The 13,323-nt window shown below is 55.2% G+C and overlaps 6 protein-coding genes across 6 annotated transcripts; 2 read left to right on the top strand and 4 right to left on the bottom strand.

Annotated features, from left to right (window-relative positions):
* Window positions 1-88: 88 nt before the first annotated feature.
* BAUCODRAFT_234155 (glycoside hydrolase family 71 protein) lies at window positions 89-1,805 on the bottom strand. The gene is made up of 2 exons (XM_007681295.1): window positions 960-1,805; window positions 89-907 (listed from the first exon to the last, which is right to left on the bottom strand). Exons 1-2 carry the CDS (start codon window positions 1,648-1,650, stop codon window positions 207-209), a joined length of 1,392 nt encoding a protein of 463 aa, XP_007679485.1. The 5' UTR covers window positions 1,651-1,805; the 3' UTR covers window positions 89-206.
* A 381-nt stretch (window positions 1,806-2,186) lies between these two features.
* BAUCODRAFT_36912 (uncharacterized protein) lies at window positions 2,187-3,942 on the bottom strand. Its single transcript, XM_007681008.1, has 3 exons — window positions 3,684-3,942; window positions 3,449-3,629; window positions 2,187-3,393 (listed from the first exon to the last, which is right to left on the bottom strand). Exons 1-3 carry the CDS (start codon window positions 3,911-3,913, stop codon window positions 2,422-2,424), a joined length of 1,383 nt encoding a protein of 460 aa, XP_007679198.1. The 5' UTR covers window positions 3,914-3,942; the 3' UTR covers window positions 2,187-2,421.
* Window positions 3,943-3,974: 32 nt separating this feature from the next.
* Window positions 3,975-5,516, top strand: BAUCODRAFT_233614 (uncharacterized protein). The gene has a single exon (XM_007681294.1). It carries the CDS (start codon window positions 4,275-4,277, stop codon window positions 5,439-5,441), a length of 1,167 nt encoding a protein of 388 aa, XP_007679484.1. The 5' UTR covers window positions 3,975-4,274; the 3' UTR covers window positions 5,442-5,516.
* A 1-nt stretch (window position 5,517) lies between these two features.
* On the bottom strand, window positions 5,518-9,806 carry BAUCODRAFT_233569 (uncharacterized protein). The gene has a single exon (XM_007681293.1). The coding sequence runs from the start codon at window positions 9,670-9,672 to the stop codon at window positions 5,593-5,595; it is 4,080 nt and encodes a 1,359-aa protein (XP_007679483.1). The 5' UTR covers window positions 9,673-9,806; the 3' UTR covers window positions 5,518-5,592.
* A 250-nt stretch (window positions 9,807-10,056) lies between these two features.
* On the top strand, window positions 10,057-10,653 carry BAUCODRAFT_26560 (uncharacterized protein; the record flags this gene model as incomplete). The annotated part of the gene is made up of 1 exon (XM_007680948.1): window positions 10,057-10,653. One exon carries the CDS (start codon window positions 10,057-10,059, stop codon window positions 10,651-10,653), a length of 597 nt encoding a protein of 198 aa, XP_007679138.1.
* A 209-nt stretch (window positions 10,654-10,862) lies between these two features.
* On the bottom strand, window positions 10,863-13,219 carry BAUCODRAFT_36908 (uncharacterized protein). Its single transcript, XM_007681007.1, has 2 exons — window positions 11,130-13,219; window positions 10,863-10,937 (listed from the first exon to the last, which is right to left on the bottom strand). The coding sequence occupies exons 1-2, from the start codon at window positions 13,146-13,148 to the stop codon at window positions 10,908-10,910; spliced, it is 2,049 nt and encodes a 682-aa protein (XP_007679197.1). The 5' UTR covers window positions 13,149-13,219; the 3' UTR covers window positions 10,863-10,907.
* Window positions 13,220-13,323: the final 104 nt, after the last annotated feature.

The raw sequence follows: 13,323 nt of genomic DNA, 5'->3' as shown, positions 1-13,323 counted from the left end.
GGCTAAACGTAACCGTATGCTGACGTCAACCACAAGAAAATTTGCATCATATGTTGGACGGACAGAGCCTGTGCTCCTCTATTGTATTCAAATAGCGTCAGTCATCTCTATCATCAAATTGCCGCCATCAGCCAAAGTTTGAATATATGCAACCAAATCCATAGCTTGCAGAAGGGTATCTCGAAGTGAAAAGCACGCTTCAATGATCATAAGCCTGGTCCTACTAAGCCAACAACAGGGTTGTAGTTCTGATAGGCGCAATCGCTCGATATCGCTTGCGAGCTGTTGGAGACCCCCAGTAGCTGGCCGTTGCGCATGATCGCCACTATGGGCGTTACGCCGTTGCCGGTGAGATCAGACGGGAAAGGCACCATGTTCATCGTTGGGCCACTATTGTCTGCCTCAAAATTCCAGTACTGGTTGCTCCCGACCGTCATGGATATAGTGGAGTTCTCACTGACGAGCGCCCAAGCGAAGACAGCGTCTTCCGGCATGTCGTTGTTTCGAATGCCGGTAGACGAGCCGCCAGTGCAGACCGCATCCTTGGGGTGAACGCGGTGCCAGAAGACTACCTGGTCTTCAGTGATTGCTGGCGGCGAGCCGTTCTTCCACCAGTGAAGGTAGTACTTTGCAATGACGCGCCACGCTGAATGACTTTGACCCCAAACGTAGTTGCCCATGTCACCGAGCTCAACGTAGTCCTTTGCGGTGATATCCTGGGACGGCAGGTCGCGGAGGTAGTGAGACTCGCAGAAGTCATTCCAGCTCAGCAACTCGATGATATCGGGCTGAATAGCATCGCTTGTCAGCTGCCGGAGGCGGTCCGGGAAGAGCGTGTCGCTGTAAGCCACCCAAGCATCAAGTGGGTTGCCGTCATTGAGATCTTTGTACTGCCACGGTGACACAGCTAGATCGGATCAGCAGGAGCAGAGCCATCACAAGGAAGAGAATAAACTTACCCATTACGTAAGGTCCAGCCCGACCTTTGCTTTTCAATGCAGATTGGAAAGCCTGGTCAGGTGTGACACTACTGTTCTGCTGGACATCGAGAGGCCAGGCTTGCCAGTTAAGGTAGCCGTCAATGGATGGGTAGTCTGACACTAGGCTTGAGGCTGCACTCGACGCATCATACTGGGCGCTCATAGAATACGTCGTGAGAGCGGGCGCGATTGAAATAGCGTTGGAGCTCTGCATCGTATTCTTCAACCCCTGGAAGAACTGATTGCCGTACTGCACGACTTGGTCGCCGCCATATGTAGATACGAGGAGATTGCTGTTCCAGCGGTATGCAGCAGAACTACCGGCATGTGTCGATAGTATGCTGGCCATGAAAGTCTGGTTCCAGTAGACATCGCATACGCTGTAGCTCATGTCAAAGGAATGCATGAGCTTGAAGCCCACTTGCTCTGCCGCAGTAAAAGCATCGTTGATGCGCGCGACAGTCCAGTCAAGACCGGGCACACAGTCCGGCGGTATCCAGTTGAGCGCGAAGCCGTCAACACCAATTGCCTGCGCTTGCGACATGTCGGTCTTCCATTGGTTGATGTCGTAAGCGTAGGTGTTCTGGACCATGAAATGCGCGAAAACATCGGCGGCAGATGCTAATCGGAGAAGAGAGGCCAAAGTGGCGAACGCTCGAATGCTGTACATGTTGCCTGTCTATGGTCGTCGATAAGTAATCGCAGATCAAAGGAGTTCAGTGCCAACAGTTATGGTCGCAAAGGGCGGCAGATAATGTTTGTTGTGAAGGAATGGACCGCTCAATGGAGCGTATGAAATGAGCGACTAGGATCCAAAAGAGTGACAGAGGCAACCAGGCCGAACCTCGCAGAGGCGTGCACCGGGCGACGATGTGGTAAAGTGGCAGGGAGAAGGATGGTGTACGGAAGGCAAGAGGTATGTATATGAAACACAGAAAACAAACTGAACGGTGGCCCGCCTAACCACGGAGAGCGCTCCTTTAGGCGTAGAGTGAGAGCCAGCTCTGCCATCCTAAACGGCTCCCCCCCGCAAACGCTCGCACATCCTCACTCTCGAAGATTGCACGGACTGTCAGGAGGATGAGACTGAGAATGTTGGAAGGGTGCCTATAAGCGACAATATGCAGGAGGTGCGGCAGGAACGCTAGGACGGGAGGTTCCGAGCGCCTGGCCAAGGTTGCATAACGGTCGCCAGCCGTTTCATGTCCACCGATAAGGGAAATTAAAACGCTCCACTGACGCAGATGGCAGCCACGGCTCACTGAGGGAGACCTCGGATATCATGCTAGAGCGAAATTGCCGCCAGACTGGTCGCATGAGACAGCACACGCGCACTACTTCACATCAATAAACGCCGTATTATGTAGGCTTCGTTGCCCACCGTGTGAAGCGACAGCGCTCGTGGCGTCGTTCTAAAGTCTATTTGCGCCAGTGACGGAGATCAAAATCTATTGTCCGCCGTAAATAACAGTGAGGCGAGGCTATGTCTCACCCACAGCCCTAGCAACCCGCATAGTGACTGCATGACCAGGATTTCGGCCGCCAGTCTATCTTCCCTCAGTGGACCTCGCCACACCAACCATAAATTTAGGATCGTGAGATTGGTCGTCTCGATCACACGACCATCCTTGTCCGTCTGAACGCGCAGGAGCTTGGCTTTGCCGAGCAGCTTCAGCACGGCTCCTACAATGGGTCGCAAGGGTTTCTCATTGCTGAACGTTGCGACTGACGGTTCTAAGAGACCCGTCCTTGCGTTGAAGTGCGGAAGCCTATGCCGAGGACATGGCACAATGCCGATCAACTGCGGAACCGAGTAGACGAAGTTAAAAATCTGCGGGATGAACAGCAGTAGGAGCGTCTTGCTGAAGTGTCCCAGGATGCCGACAACTGCAAATACCATGCCGGCGAAGTAACAGTAAGTGTCGCCAACGAAGACTTTGGCTGGGTACCAGTTGTGCTTTAAAAGTGCCAGCGAGACGCCAATGAACGGTAGAAGCAGGTAGATGCTGAACAGATGCGAATCCGCGGCTGGATGAGGCTGATGCACGCTCGGCAGCAAATAAAGCATATCATTGAGCGCGATGAGGAGCGCAATGACCAGCGACTGTCCGACCTCGATCCCGTTGATTCCGGCAAGAATGTTGATGCAATTCGGGCAGAAGATCGCAACTGCCGCCATATACAAGTAGTAGAGGCCGCCCAGATCGATCAACTCGCCCATGTACTTTCGCAACGGTAATGGCACGACGACGTGCGTAACGCCAAAGTCAACAAAGTACAGCGCCAGCATCGGCAGGGCGGCAAAGGCTGGGATGAAGAACTTGTGTCGCCATCGCATGTCAAACGAATCGTCCAGGATCCCGAGTATGGTCACAGATGCCAGTGTACCATATGCGAAGCCGTAGGAAGCAAGCTGCTCTAGCATTAGTCTTGCTGCGCTCAGCATACCGCCCTGACCTGCAAAGTACCTTTTCGAGAGGAAAGCGGTGCAAGAAGCGACCCATCTCAATGTCTTGGGCTTCAAGGACAGCATCTTTGTTCCCGCCACCAGTGGTGACCTCGACGATGTCTCGCTTGAAGGCGAACGGCAAGAAATTGACAATCGCTAAAAGGTATACCAGTGCGCATACCAAGCCCATGGCCTCCGGTCTCTCACATGTGTCAGCTCGACGGACTTCGTGGTGTGTGCATAAGGTGTCCTACATGACAACTGCATTCTTTTTCGACATGTCGCGGCCTTTGTAACCACGCTTGATGAAGACATCACCAGTCCACCTGATCAGACCGTATGTGAAGGCAAAGGCAATCCCGCTGATGGCAATGGAAGCGAACAGTGGCTCACCATCGCTGCTCCAAGCGTTGATGAGGACCGCTATGCATGCTACGGTTAGCAAGCCCAATGAGTACGTTTCCGTACTGCTGAGCTCTTGCATTACGCCTGTGGGTGTTGTCTACATGCATGTTGAAAGCACATATTATTCTCGTGAAGACAACTGTCGAGATGATTCGATGGACAGGGGTTGCCGCAACTGAGTTCCGCCACAGCCGTTGGCGCATCAGCCACTCCGAGCTCAGATGCATGTGTTTCTTAGCTGCACTGCATATGATGGACGCAACAGCATCGACCAGAACTTGCAAGGCATAGGTATTGCTCTGCATAGCCGTAGCGAGCAATGTACAGACGGATAGATGGAGCTCATGTAGTACAAGTATCCTTGGCGGCAATTATGATTAGCCGTGACTGTCTGTTGAGCCGCCAGACAGTATATCTAATCTACGCATGACCTGGCAACAATGGCGCAGAATGACTTCCACCGCTTCTCCCACGGCCATCATGATCTCATTTTGGCCACCAGCTTCAATCTTTATGGCACGCGCATGGCCACTGCCTCCTCCGACCATCGCGTCAAAGTGTGGGACCACCACGAGCGCACCAAAGATGGCGAGCTTTCCGCTCACTGGACTGTCACCGACGTTTGGCTCGCTCACGACGCCGAAGTGACGGATATTAAGTGGAACGGTCCCTTTTCCGGCACCCACCTCGGCACGATTGGCGAAGACGGTCTCCTCCGCATCTGGATGGAAGATGTCAATGAAGTGCCGAACTCTGGCCGCCGCTTCAAGAAGATCTTTGAGCAAGTCTCTGCTACAGGAGTGCCTTACATGTCCCTTGACATTAAGAACATAGGCTCTGAAACCTATCTAGCCGTAATCACACGGGATGGGTACCTCTCCGTCAGCGAGCCGGAAGATCACAGCGACCTTTCCGCCTGGCGCATCATGTGGTCTGACTACCTCTGCCGCACGCCTCCGCGAACGGACGAGACCGGTTTCCGCCTGAGCTGGCACAAAGAGAAACTCCCCACCTGGCCTGCGATACTCGCCGGCCTCGACCGGAAAAGTCTTGGTCTAGCGGTAGCTGTAGGCGACGTAGTCAAGATCTTCCGCACAGACCGCGACCGCAAATTCTACACCGCCGCTGTACTTGAAGGCGCAAAGACGCTGGTGCGAGACGTTAGTTGGGCTAATGGCAGTATGCGCGGTTTCGACCTGATCGCTTCTGCGAGCAAAGACGGATTCGTGAGGATCTATGAGCTGCATACGCCCGGTATGGCAGCTCTGTCTACGTTGAGCAATGCTGACCAACCAGCTGATCAAGACGGCTTGTCTTCGCGTGCACCTTCCATTCGACCCGCGCGATCAGGCATAGGTGCCGGTCTCGCAGGCGGTGCACGAGGCAGACGAGAGGAGAACGCCAGCGTACCTGGCGCCATCAAGCAGGAGTCGAAGCTCATCGCAGAGCTGGCGATGCATGGTGGCGCGCCGTGGCGGGTCAGCTGGTCGTATATGGGCGACTTGCTAACGTCGAGTGGAGATGACGGCACGGTGTGCTTGTGGAAGAAAGCCATTGACGGGAGATGGATTCAAGCTGCCGAGATAAATGCGTTGAAGAGTGTCTGAATCAGTAGTATTTGCCACGCTTTTTCGCTCATGCACAATATGCTGCGGTGGATATTCCAAGACCAGCCAGATAGCATCGCAATGGTCCAGAAACGATGCTGCAAACGCCTCGCTAAGCCCATCAATCTCTCTCCTATCAAGACACATTCGATCAGCGTCCCCCTATCGCCGCCAATAGATCCCCAGCCTCCCTCCTCCCCTCCTCATTAAGCATTCCCTGCTCGCCAAGCACACCCTGCAGCACACCCCTAATCACCTCGATACTCTCCTCAGTCCAGCTCTCTCCTTTCCTCTCACTCTCACGGACCCACTGTCGGATGACATAAACCATGCTTCCCGCCGCCCCTCGCCTCTTCGTCCCCACGAACGGATGCTCGCCCAGGTAGAACAACCGCTCCAACTCCGGCAGGAGCACTTCATGAGGCACGCCCAGATCAAGGAATATGTCAACCGCCCAGTTCTTCGGCGGCACATGCTCCCGAGGATGGATGGCCCATTTCTCTAACAAGTGCAAGAGGAATGGAACCGGAAACACGGATTCAGAGAGGTTCAGTCGTCGACCCAAATCGCGGATCTTCTCGCCTATGCGTTCCCAAGGGACCGGACCGGAGGGGTCAGCTAGCGAACGGTTCTCCTCACTTCGCACGAGCTCGCTCCAGCTACGTTGGATGTCGAGCGGGTTGCGGTGGTCCGCTACGTGGAAGATAAGGAGATTGATGTCGTGGTAGTCCGCTTGGTCGGAGTACTGATTAAACAGATCGCCCAGGGGCAAGATGCCGGACATGTGTAGCTGGTTTAGCACGGTTTCGCGGCGCTCGGCGGTAAGGCGGGAGTCGGACTTCATGCGCTGCAGTATATCGTCTTGGATGTTTGCTACCTCGAGCAAGTCGCCGATCTCGCGAAGGAGTTGCTGTTTGCTCTGCCGACTGTCCATGAGAAGGGTGGTACGGGTTGAGGCGTTTGTGCGGGCGCGGGATAGGTAGTGGATGCGCTCTTCCAGGCTGAGCTCGAAGTAGCCGCGGGCGAGGTCGAGTTGTGTGGCGGCTGCGGCTAGGTAGTCATTGTGGTGGGCGTAGTATCGCCAAAGCAAGTCGGCGTGCTCGCGATGGTCTTGGCTTCGACGCTTGAGGTAGTCGATTACGTGGCTGCTGTCCACGTCGAGGAGTCGCTCCGCTTGGCCGATGGAGATGTACCAGTCATAGAGGCACGTCTGGAAAACGGCGTCGTCGGAGCCATTGATAACGTCGTACGCCTCGTTCCGCCTCCGAGTCACAAGAGGAGTCTGCCCTCCGTCCGCATTAGTCGCGCGGTCCAGTGCCTCAATCGTGGCGAAGATGAGGCCGTAGCAGCTCTTCCTCTTCTCAAACTCCACCTTCCTCGCATCACCCTCCGCACACCCCTCTTTCACCCAGCCCCAAGCCCTCTTCGCGCGATCTCGCTCCTGCGCAACCACAAGGCAAAGCTGAATAGCGCCCGCATAAAACTGCATGCCAACATACTGCTCCACGGCCCATTTCAGATGCTCCTCGCTCAGGTTTGCCGCAACCTTGGAAAACAGCCGCTGACTCTCGTTTAACAGCACGCGACCGGTCTCGCTCTGCCCACCCGCCTCGCTGGCCCTCTTCACCTGCTCCTGAGCTTTGAAGATCACAACATCTTCAGCAGAGCAGAAGCTGCCACAGCGGCGCCGTAGAGCTTCAGCGACTGTATCGACGTTGCTGCCGTTCGCGATATTGCGGTTGACGATCGCTTTGACAAGCTCTTTCGCCAGCTCGCGACCGGTATTCGAGACGAAGAGCTCTTCAAACCTTAGCTCCTTGGCTCGCTTTCTGCTTTCTTCGGACAGCGCGGCAAAAATCTCTTCGATACGTTCGTCGAAGAGTACGAGCGCGAAGCTGATACCTTCGACGATGCTTGCGATGAGCTGTACAAGACCGGTCATAGCTCTATGCTCACCATGGTTTGCAATCTCGTCTTGGCGCGAATTTGGACGGCCAGGTTGCGAAGGAGGACCCGCAAGGCCTTCGATGAAAGCACGGTTGCGATTGAGAAAGCCCGAAAGATTGTTGAGGTCTGTTTGTACGGTGCGCAGTCTGTCGAGCGGGATTGTGGGAAGCATCCGAGGCGGCTCGCCAGGTAGAATCATCTCCGTGATGACGCGCGCAGACCAGATGGAGCGTACGAGGCGTGATATATAGAGGGCTAACCCTTCGTGCCTCGGACTCGGCCGGACAGAGTCGAGCGGCTCAGCATTACGTTCCACGACCGCGTTAGCATTGTACTCTGGCTTACCACCGTGGTCAATGAAAGCCTTCCGTGCGCCTTCGATCACGTCGGGTTCAGTGACGGCGGTGATGCGCGAGTCGGAGCTGACATCAACACCCTGTCCACAAGCGACGGCCAGCGCTGTGGCAGCCGTCTCGCCTCGGCCATATGTCCGGACAAAGCGCTTGATGTCGCCTTCCCGACCTTCTTCGTCCGTGGATGCATATCGCATCATCGCTGCAAAGACATCGACCAGTCGTCTCCGCCTGATGGTCTGTACGCCGTCGGCGGTCATGATAGCGATCTCCGTAGAAGAACGATCAAATTGCACAGCCAGCTCGTTGCCAAAGCCGATGGGGCTATTGAACGAAGTGCAGTCTGGTGTGACGAGGGCAGTCATGGAGTAGGCTGAGGGTAACTCGATCCACTGTCCGTATTCGACGAAGCGGCTCGACATGGAGGATGTGTCTTGAGGGTTCTTCAGGCGTGCGAAGTCGGGTGCGGCGCAGAAGACTCGCTGACCACGGGAGGACTCTGAGTTGGGAGATTGATAGGCGAGAAAGTATCCCGGCGGTAACCGACGTGCGGCGTCCGTGGGCGTAAGTGCACGTGACGATGTGTCTACGTTGCTTTGCGCACCGCCATTATAAGGTGTGACGGCAGTAGAGTTGGACTGCTGTTGCGGAGCAGGCGCCGAGAGATCTCTCGGTGGAAAGCGAATGTGTAAGATCTGCATACTACTGGGCGGATTTGATGCGTCGGCGTTGCCACCGTAACCGCGGGTGGCGGAGAGGTAGAGTCGGCACCCGGTGTTGGTGGTCGCCATGACGCTAAGTCTGCCCGCTTCGCTTGCCGGAATAATACTTAGATCTACAATCTGCACACCCTGCGCGTATAGTAGATCCGTACGGCCAGTGAAGTGGCTTGTGTTCTGCAGTAGGCTGGCCATTGGTCGGGAGAGAGTAAGCTTCACTTGCTCCTTGACTGCCCAGATCTTGACCTCGCTCGTGTCGCTGAGTGTGTATAACAGATCTCGTGAGTCGTCCAGCGCTAGTCTCTTGAGCACTCTTTGCCTCTTGCTGGGCGCGATGAGCGAGCCGACAGCCTTCACGGGTGCAGGCACGAAATCGTAGTTACTCCTAGTATGGCAGATCCGTGCGCATTTGCCTCTGAACCAGCCTTCTTCCTGCTGATACTGGAACTCATAGATGTCTTCACTGCCAGAGTCTAGGAAGAAGATTCGACCCGTCCGATGTGAAGCTTCAATTTGCTGCACGTTAAGACCCTTCGTGTGAATCCACATTTTGGTATTGTATAATGAGACGGTCTTCGCACCAGTCGAGGTAGCTTGACTCGCCACACCGAGCAACAGCATGGTGTCGCTCGTCGCCACAACAAGAAGATGCGTAATCTCCTTCACAAATACGCCCGCTTTCGGCCTTACAAGCTTGACCGCAGTTATGGGATGCGAGTTCTCCTCAAATCCAATAAGCTCTGGCTGCGGCATGGTGTAGTCCCACAGATACAGACAGTTGTCCATCACCGCCCAGCAATGGCTGAGAACCGGCATTACGCCCATTTGCAGCCCACCCACAGTCTGGTTGGCTTGCTCAATGATCGCAGCCGGGAGGTCGTACATCTTGAGCTTTTGGTACGGCAACCAAGCTGGATTGGTAGGCAGCTCGTACTCGCCGCTCATGCCTTGCTGCGCGTAGCTTTCCAGCTCCGGAAAGCGGGCTTCTTGTGCCAGCATGCCGTCAATGGTGCGCGCGCCGCGCTGCACGGGTGATATTTGTGGAATGCTTGACTGGGAGATACTGCCATTGTTCGTTGCGGGTGGCTGTGGATTCTGGCGGAGGGTCGCGGCCTGTTGAGCGAAGATGGTCGGCGCTTGCGGTGCGGGAGTGTTGATGAAGTCGCCAGGGAGTGGACGCTGGGGCGTCTGCGGGCCTGCGACGGCGGCCATGATGTCCTTTGCAGGGAGAACTGCGAGTACGATATGCTATCGCGAATTTGTCGAGACGACGGTGAGAGTATTTTGGCTAAGCCAGCAGCGCATTACCGGGCGAGTGAATGTCTGGTCATAGGATGAGCGGTGCAAGTGTCGCGGGTGGAGGAGGGTTTTTGATCCAGGGAGTAAGCCGGTAGACGGACGAGCTGTATTGCTGTGTATGGTATTGTGCGACGGGCGGCGACTATAGCAGAGCCTTTTCTTTCGTAAACTTTCAACGCGATGGAAGCTCACATTCAGTCGCGTTCTCGCGTCTTCAAGAAGCTTGGACCAACTGGCTGCTCCAACCCCCCGGGTCTGGCGTCTCATTCACATCAACGTGTGCCATTGGAAGCCACCATGGCTCTCACCCCGTCACGAAGCCTATATAGAGGCTTCACATGGCTACAGCAAAGCTACGTCTGTCCACAATGCCGCCGCTACGCCACCCCTTCGACTCCATCACTACCCTCAGCACCTCCGCTCCTCCTCAAGCTCCGCAAAGACCTCAAGACCGCCATGCAAGAAAAGGACAAGCCCCGCCTGAACGTCCTCCGCAACGTCCTAGCTGAAGTAACCAATGCCGCCAAGACAAACAGTCCCATCAAGACGGACATGCAACTATTGTCATTACTCCGCAAACGAGCCGCAGCCGCCAAGACTGCCAGCGAAGAGTTCAAGTCAGCAGGCAGGCAAGATCTGGTGGAGCAGGAGGAGAAGCAGGCGGAAATCATGGAGGAGTATGCCGGGAGTGTGCAGACGATGGGGATGGAGCAGATTAAGGAGGCGGTGAGCGGTGTGGTTGAAGAAATGAAGGCTGCGGCGAGCGGGAAGGCTGTGAATATGGGCGATGTGTTGAAAAAGCTTCTGGCGCCTGGTGGCAGTTTGGATGGGAAGGCGGTGGAGCGGAGCGAGGTGGCGAGGATGGTGAAGGAGGCTGTCGGGACAGGAAAGTGAGTGGTCTGAAGATCCCACCCTGTGCGACTATGCCACTCCCTAAGGAATTGTGATCTGTTGATGCTCAAACCACGCTACTCCGCCGCATCACCAAGCCGCTTTTGAATCGGTCAGCTAGGCTTCGCTTCCGTATGCTGGTCTTGGTCGGACTGAAAGGTGTGACCACAACATCTTGTTGAACAAGCTTGCACCAACTCATTTCGGAAAGGGGGACCGCGGCGTCAAAGAGTTCAGCATCCCCAGTACCTGCAGGACTATGCCGCCTGCCCGAGCTTCCACGTGAGGTACGCGACACCATATGGACTTATGCCCTGGAAAGCGACCGTTTACTTCACGGTCACGAACCCAATCCCCTTCCTAGCCTTCTCGCATGCACGCCTGAGCTTCTGCTCTTCCGTATCAGTCCACTTCACGGACAGCTCGTCCCACTTCTTCACCTTGTACTCATCCTTGAACTGTTGCTGAAGTGCTTGCAGCTCTCTTAGCTCGATTGGGGAGCCGGAGCCGGAATAAACGATGAATGCCGTGCAAGGCGGCAGAGAGTCGTAGATTGCCTGCACATTCTCTGCTGTCTGCTTGACGACGGAGGCCAGCGTCTCCTCTACAGATGCAGCTTGCGTGGATGACCGAAGAGCGTCGGAGTCGACGAGCTTGCTTTTATCCCACCATCCGCGGAAGGCCTCTAGCTCACGCAGGCGAGCCCACGTAAAGTCGCAGCCGCCTAAGGGAACAACAGCATTCGTATCATCGCCCTTGGTTGCGCGCTCGACGCCGGCAACAACTTCGGCGTCGCTTTCGCAACCAATGGTCACCTTAGCTTGACCACCGTAGCCTCTTGCTGGGTCGCCCCAATCGACCACCGCACCCATACGCGGCTCATCTTCGCCGCTGGGATGCACCTTGTCCCTCTTCGGCCTATTAGTGCGTGCGAGCCGCTTGAAGATGCTCTCACCAGACGCTTCAGGTGTGCCCCACGCCTTACCCTTTTCGCATTTCTGCTTCACCAGGTCTAAGCAAGCTTTGGCGTCTTCAATACTGTCGTGGCCTGTCTTGCCATGACCCTTTTGTATCTCACGCGAGAGATACTTTTGCGCCAGCCACTTGAGGCTAGACTTCAAAGGCGGACCACGAGGGTGAGGGAACAGGAAGGTCGTGTCAACGATAAACGGGTGCGTCATCCGCAAGGCGTTCATATCGCTGTTCAGACTGTGGCCGACAAGTACACTTTGCGGCGTGAAGATGGAGCAGAGCTTTCGCTGTATGTCAGAAAGTGTGGTTGTAACATTTTCGAGAAGTGCAGCGGTGATGCCAGAGTACGGGGTAAGGTAGTCTGTAATAGGTTCGGACGGTTTGACGAGTTCATCAAGTACTGTGTTGCCATCCCAGTCAACTATCGAGACGCGAGTGAGACTAAAGACCTGCGGTGTCACACCCGATGGCGAGGTGATGCACATCTCACAATCCATAGCGAAGACTTTGCGGCCAGCGGTGACAGAGCCTTTCTGAATGGCTTCCTCTGGCGGATCGCCAGACTCCAGAGACGGTATGCCTGGTACGTCAACCCAACGGTCCGAGGCTGTGGACTTGTTCGCTTCCCGTCGGGCAATCTCTGCCTGTGCGAGTGGCGTCCCCTCATAGTGGGCAGGGTGAAGTACGTAGCCACCTTCACACAGCTCGTCGGTCGTAGCCAGTAACTCAGTCACAGGAGTTCTTTGGTTCCTCCAAGCCTTGCCCTCTGGCGGAGGTTGCGGCCCTTTGGCCTTCTTCTCCTCCCTGGTCTTAACGATGGGTGCAGTGAGCATTGCGGCAAGTGGCGAATGCATTCGTGCATACTTGTCGTCGCCGGGAGTGCGGATAGGCCAGATGTGCTCGAAGACGTCGCTCAGAGGCTGTAAAGGCTCTGGCAAGCGATCACGTACAAGCCTGACAGGATAAAAATCGTCTGGCGAGATATTGAGCTTCCGAGGTACTGGCTGAGAGTTTATGGAAGAGTCTCCGGTTGCAGAATGTCCGTCACCAGTCGTTTCCTTGGCGCCATCTGCGGTTTCTTCTTCAGTTGACAAGAGGGGTATTTGGTTGTCAAACATGCCAGCCTCGAGTCCTGGCACCATAAGCACCACGACCTTTCGTACGGCGCCATGATGTCTTACAGAGATCCACTGCGGCGCGTTACCATCTGCGAGGAGATACAAAGCTAGATTTTGAAGGTCACTAATCTTCACAGACGCTTGAAGACGGGCATGTGAGGAGTGCGTGATTGAAGGGTAATTGTCGGATTGCTTCTGTGACTGCTTCTTGCGGCGCTTCGCTTTGCGGCCTTCAACTTGCTGCCAGCCATCGGCGTCTCCATTGCCGTTGGTAGAGGCCGGACTGTCGACGTGCTGCGTGTTGTTGTTCGTCGTTGATCCAGACTGTCCATTCAGCAGTGAGACGGTTGATCCCATGCCGAAATGATCGTTGTCGGTCTCGTCCCTCGAACGCTTCAGCCGAGTCATTTCGGCGACTACAGCTTTACCCTGTCTCACGCGTAAACTCCAGAGATTCAGAGAGAGCCCACTGACGAGAAGACTTCCGGCGTATAGATCTGAAAAACGTAACTGACATCAAGCCTCCAGGCCTTTAATGTCATCGAATTAGTTTGCCACTACTGCACGGATCTAGCCGAGAATG

This window comes from Baudoinia panamericana, assembly GCF_000338955.1.
Source record: "Baudoinia panamericana UAMH 10762 unplaced genomic scaffold BAUCOscaffold_11, whole genome shotgun sequence".
NCBI classification, from domain to species: domain Eukaryota; kingdom Fungi; phylum Ascomycota; class Dothideomycetes; order Mycosphaerellales; family Teratosphaeriaceae; genus Baudoinia; species Baudoinia panamericana.
The sequence above is the reverse complement of the archived record's forward strand: the minus strand, read 5'-3'. Positions and strand labels throughout refer to the sequence as shown.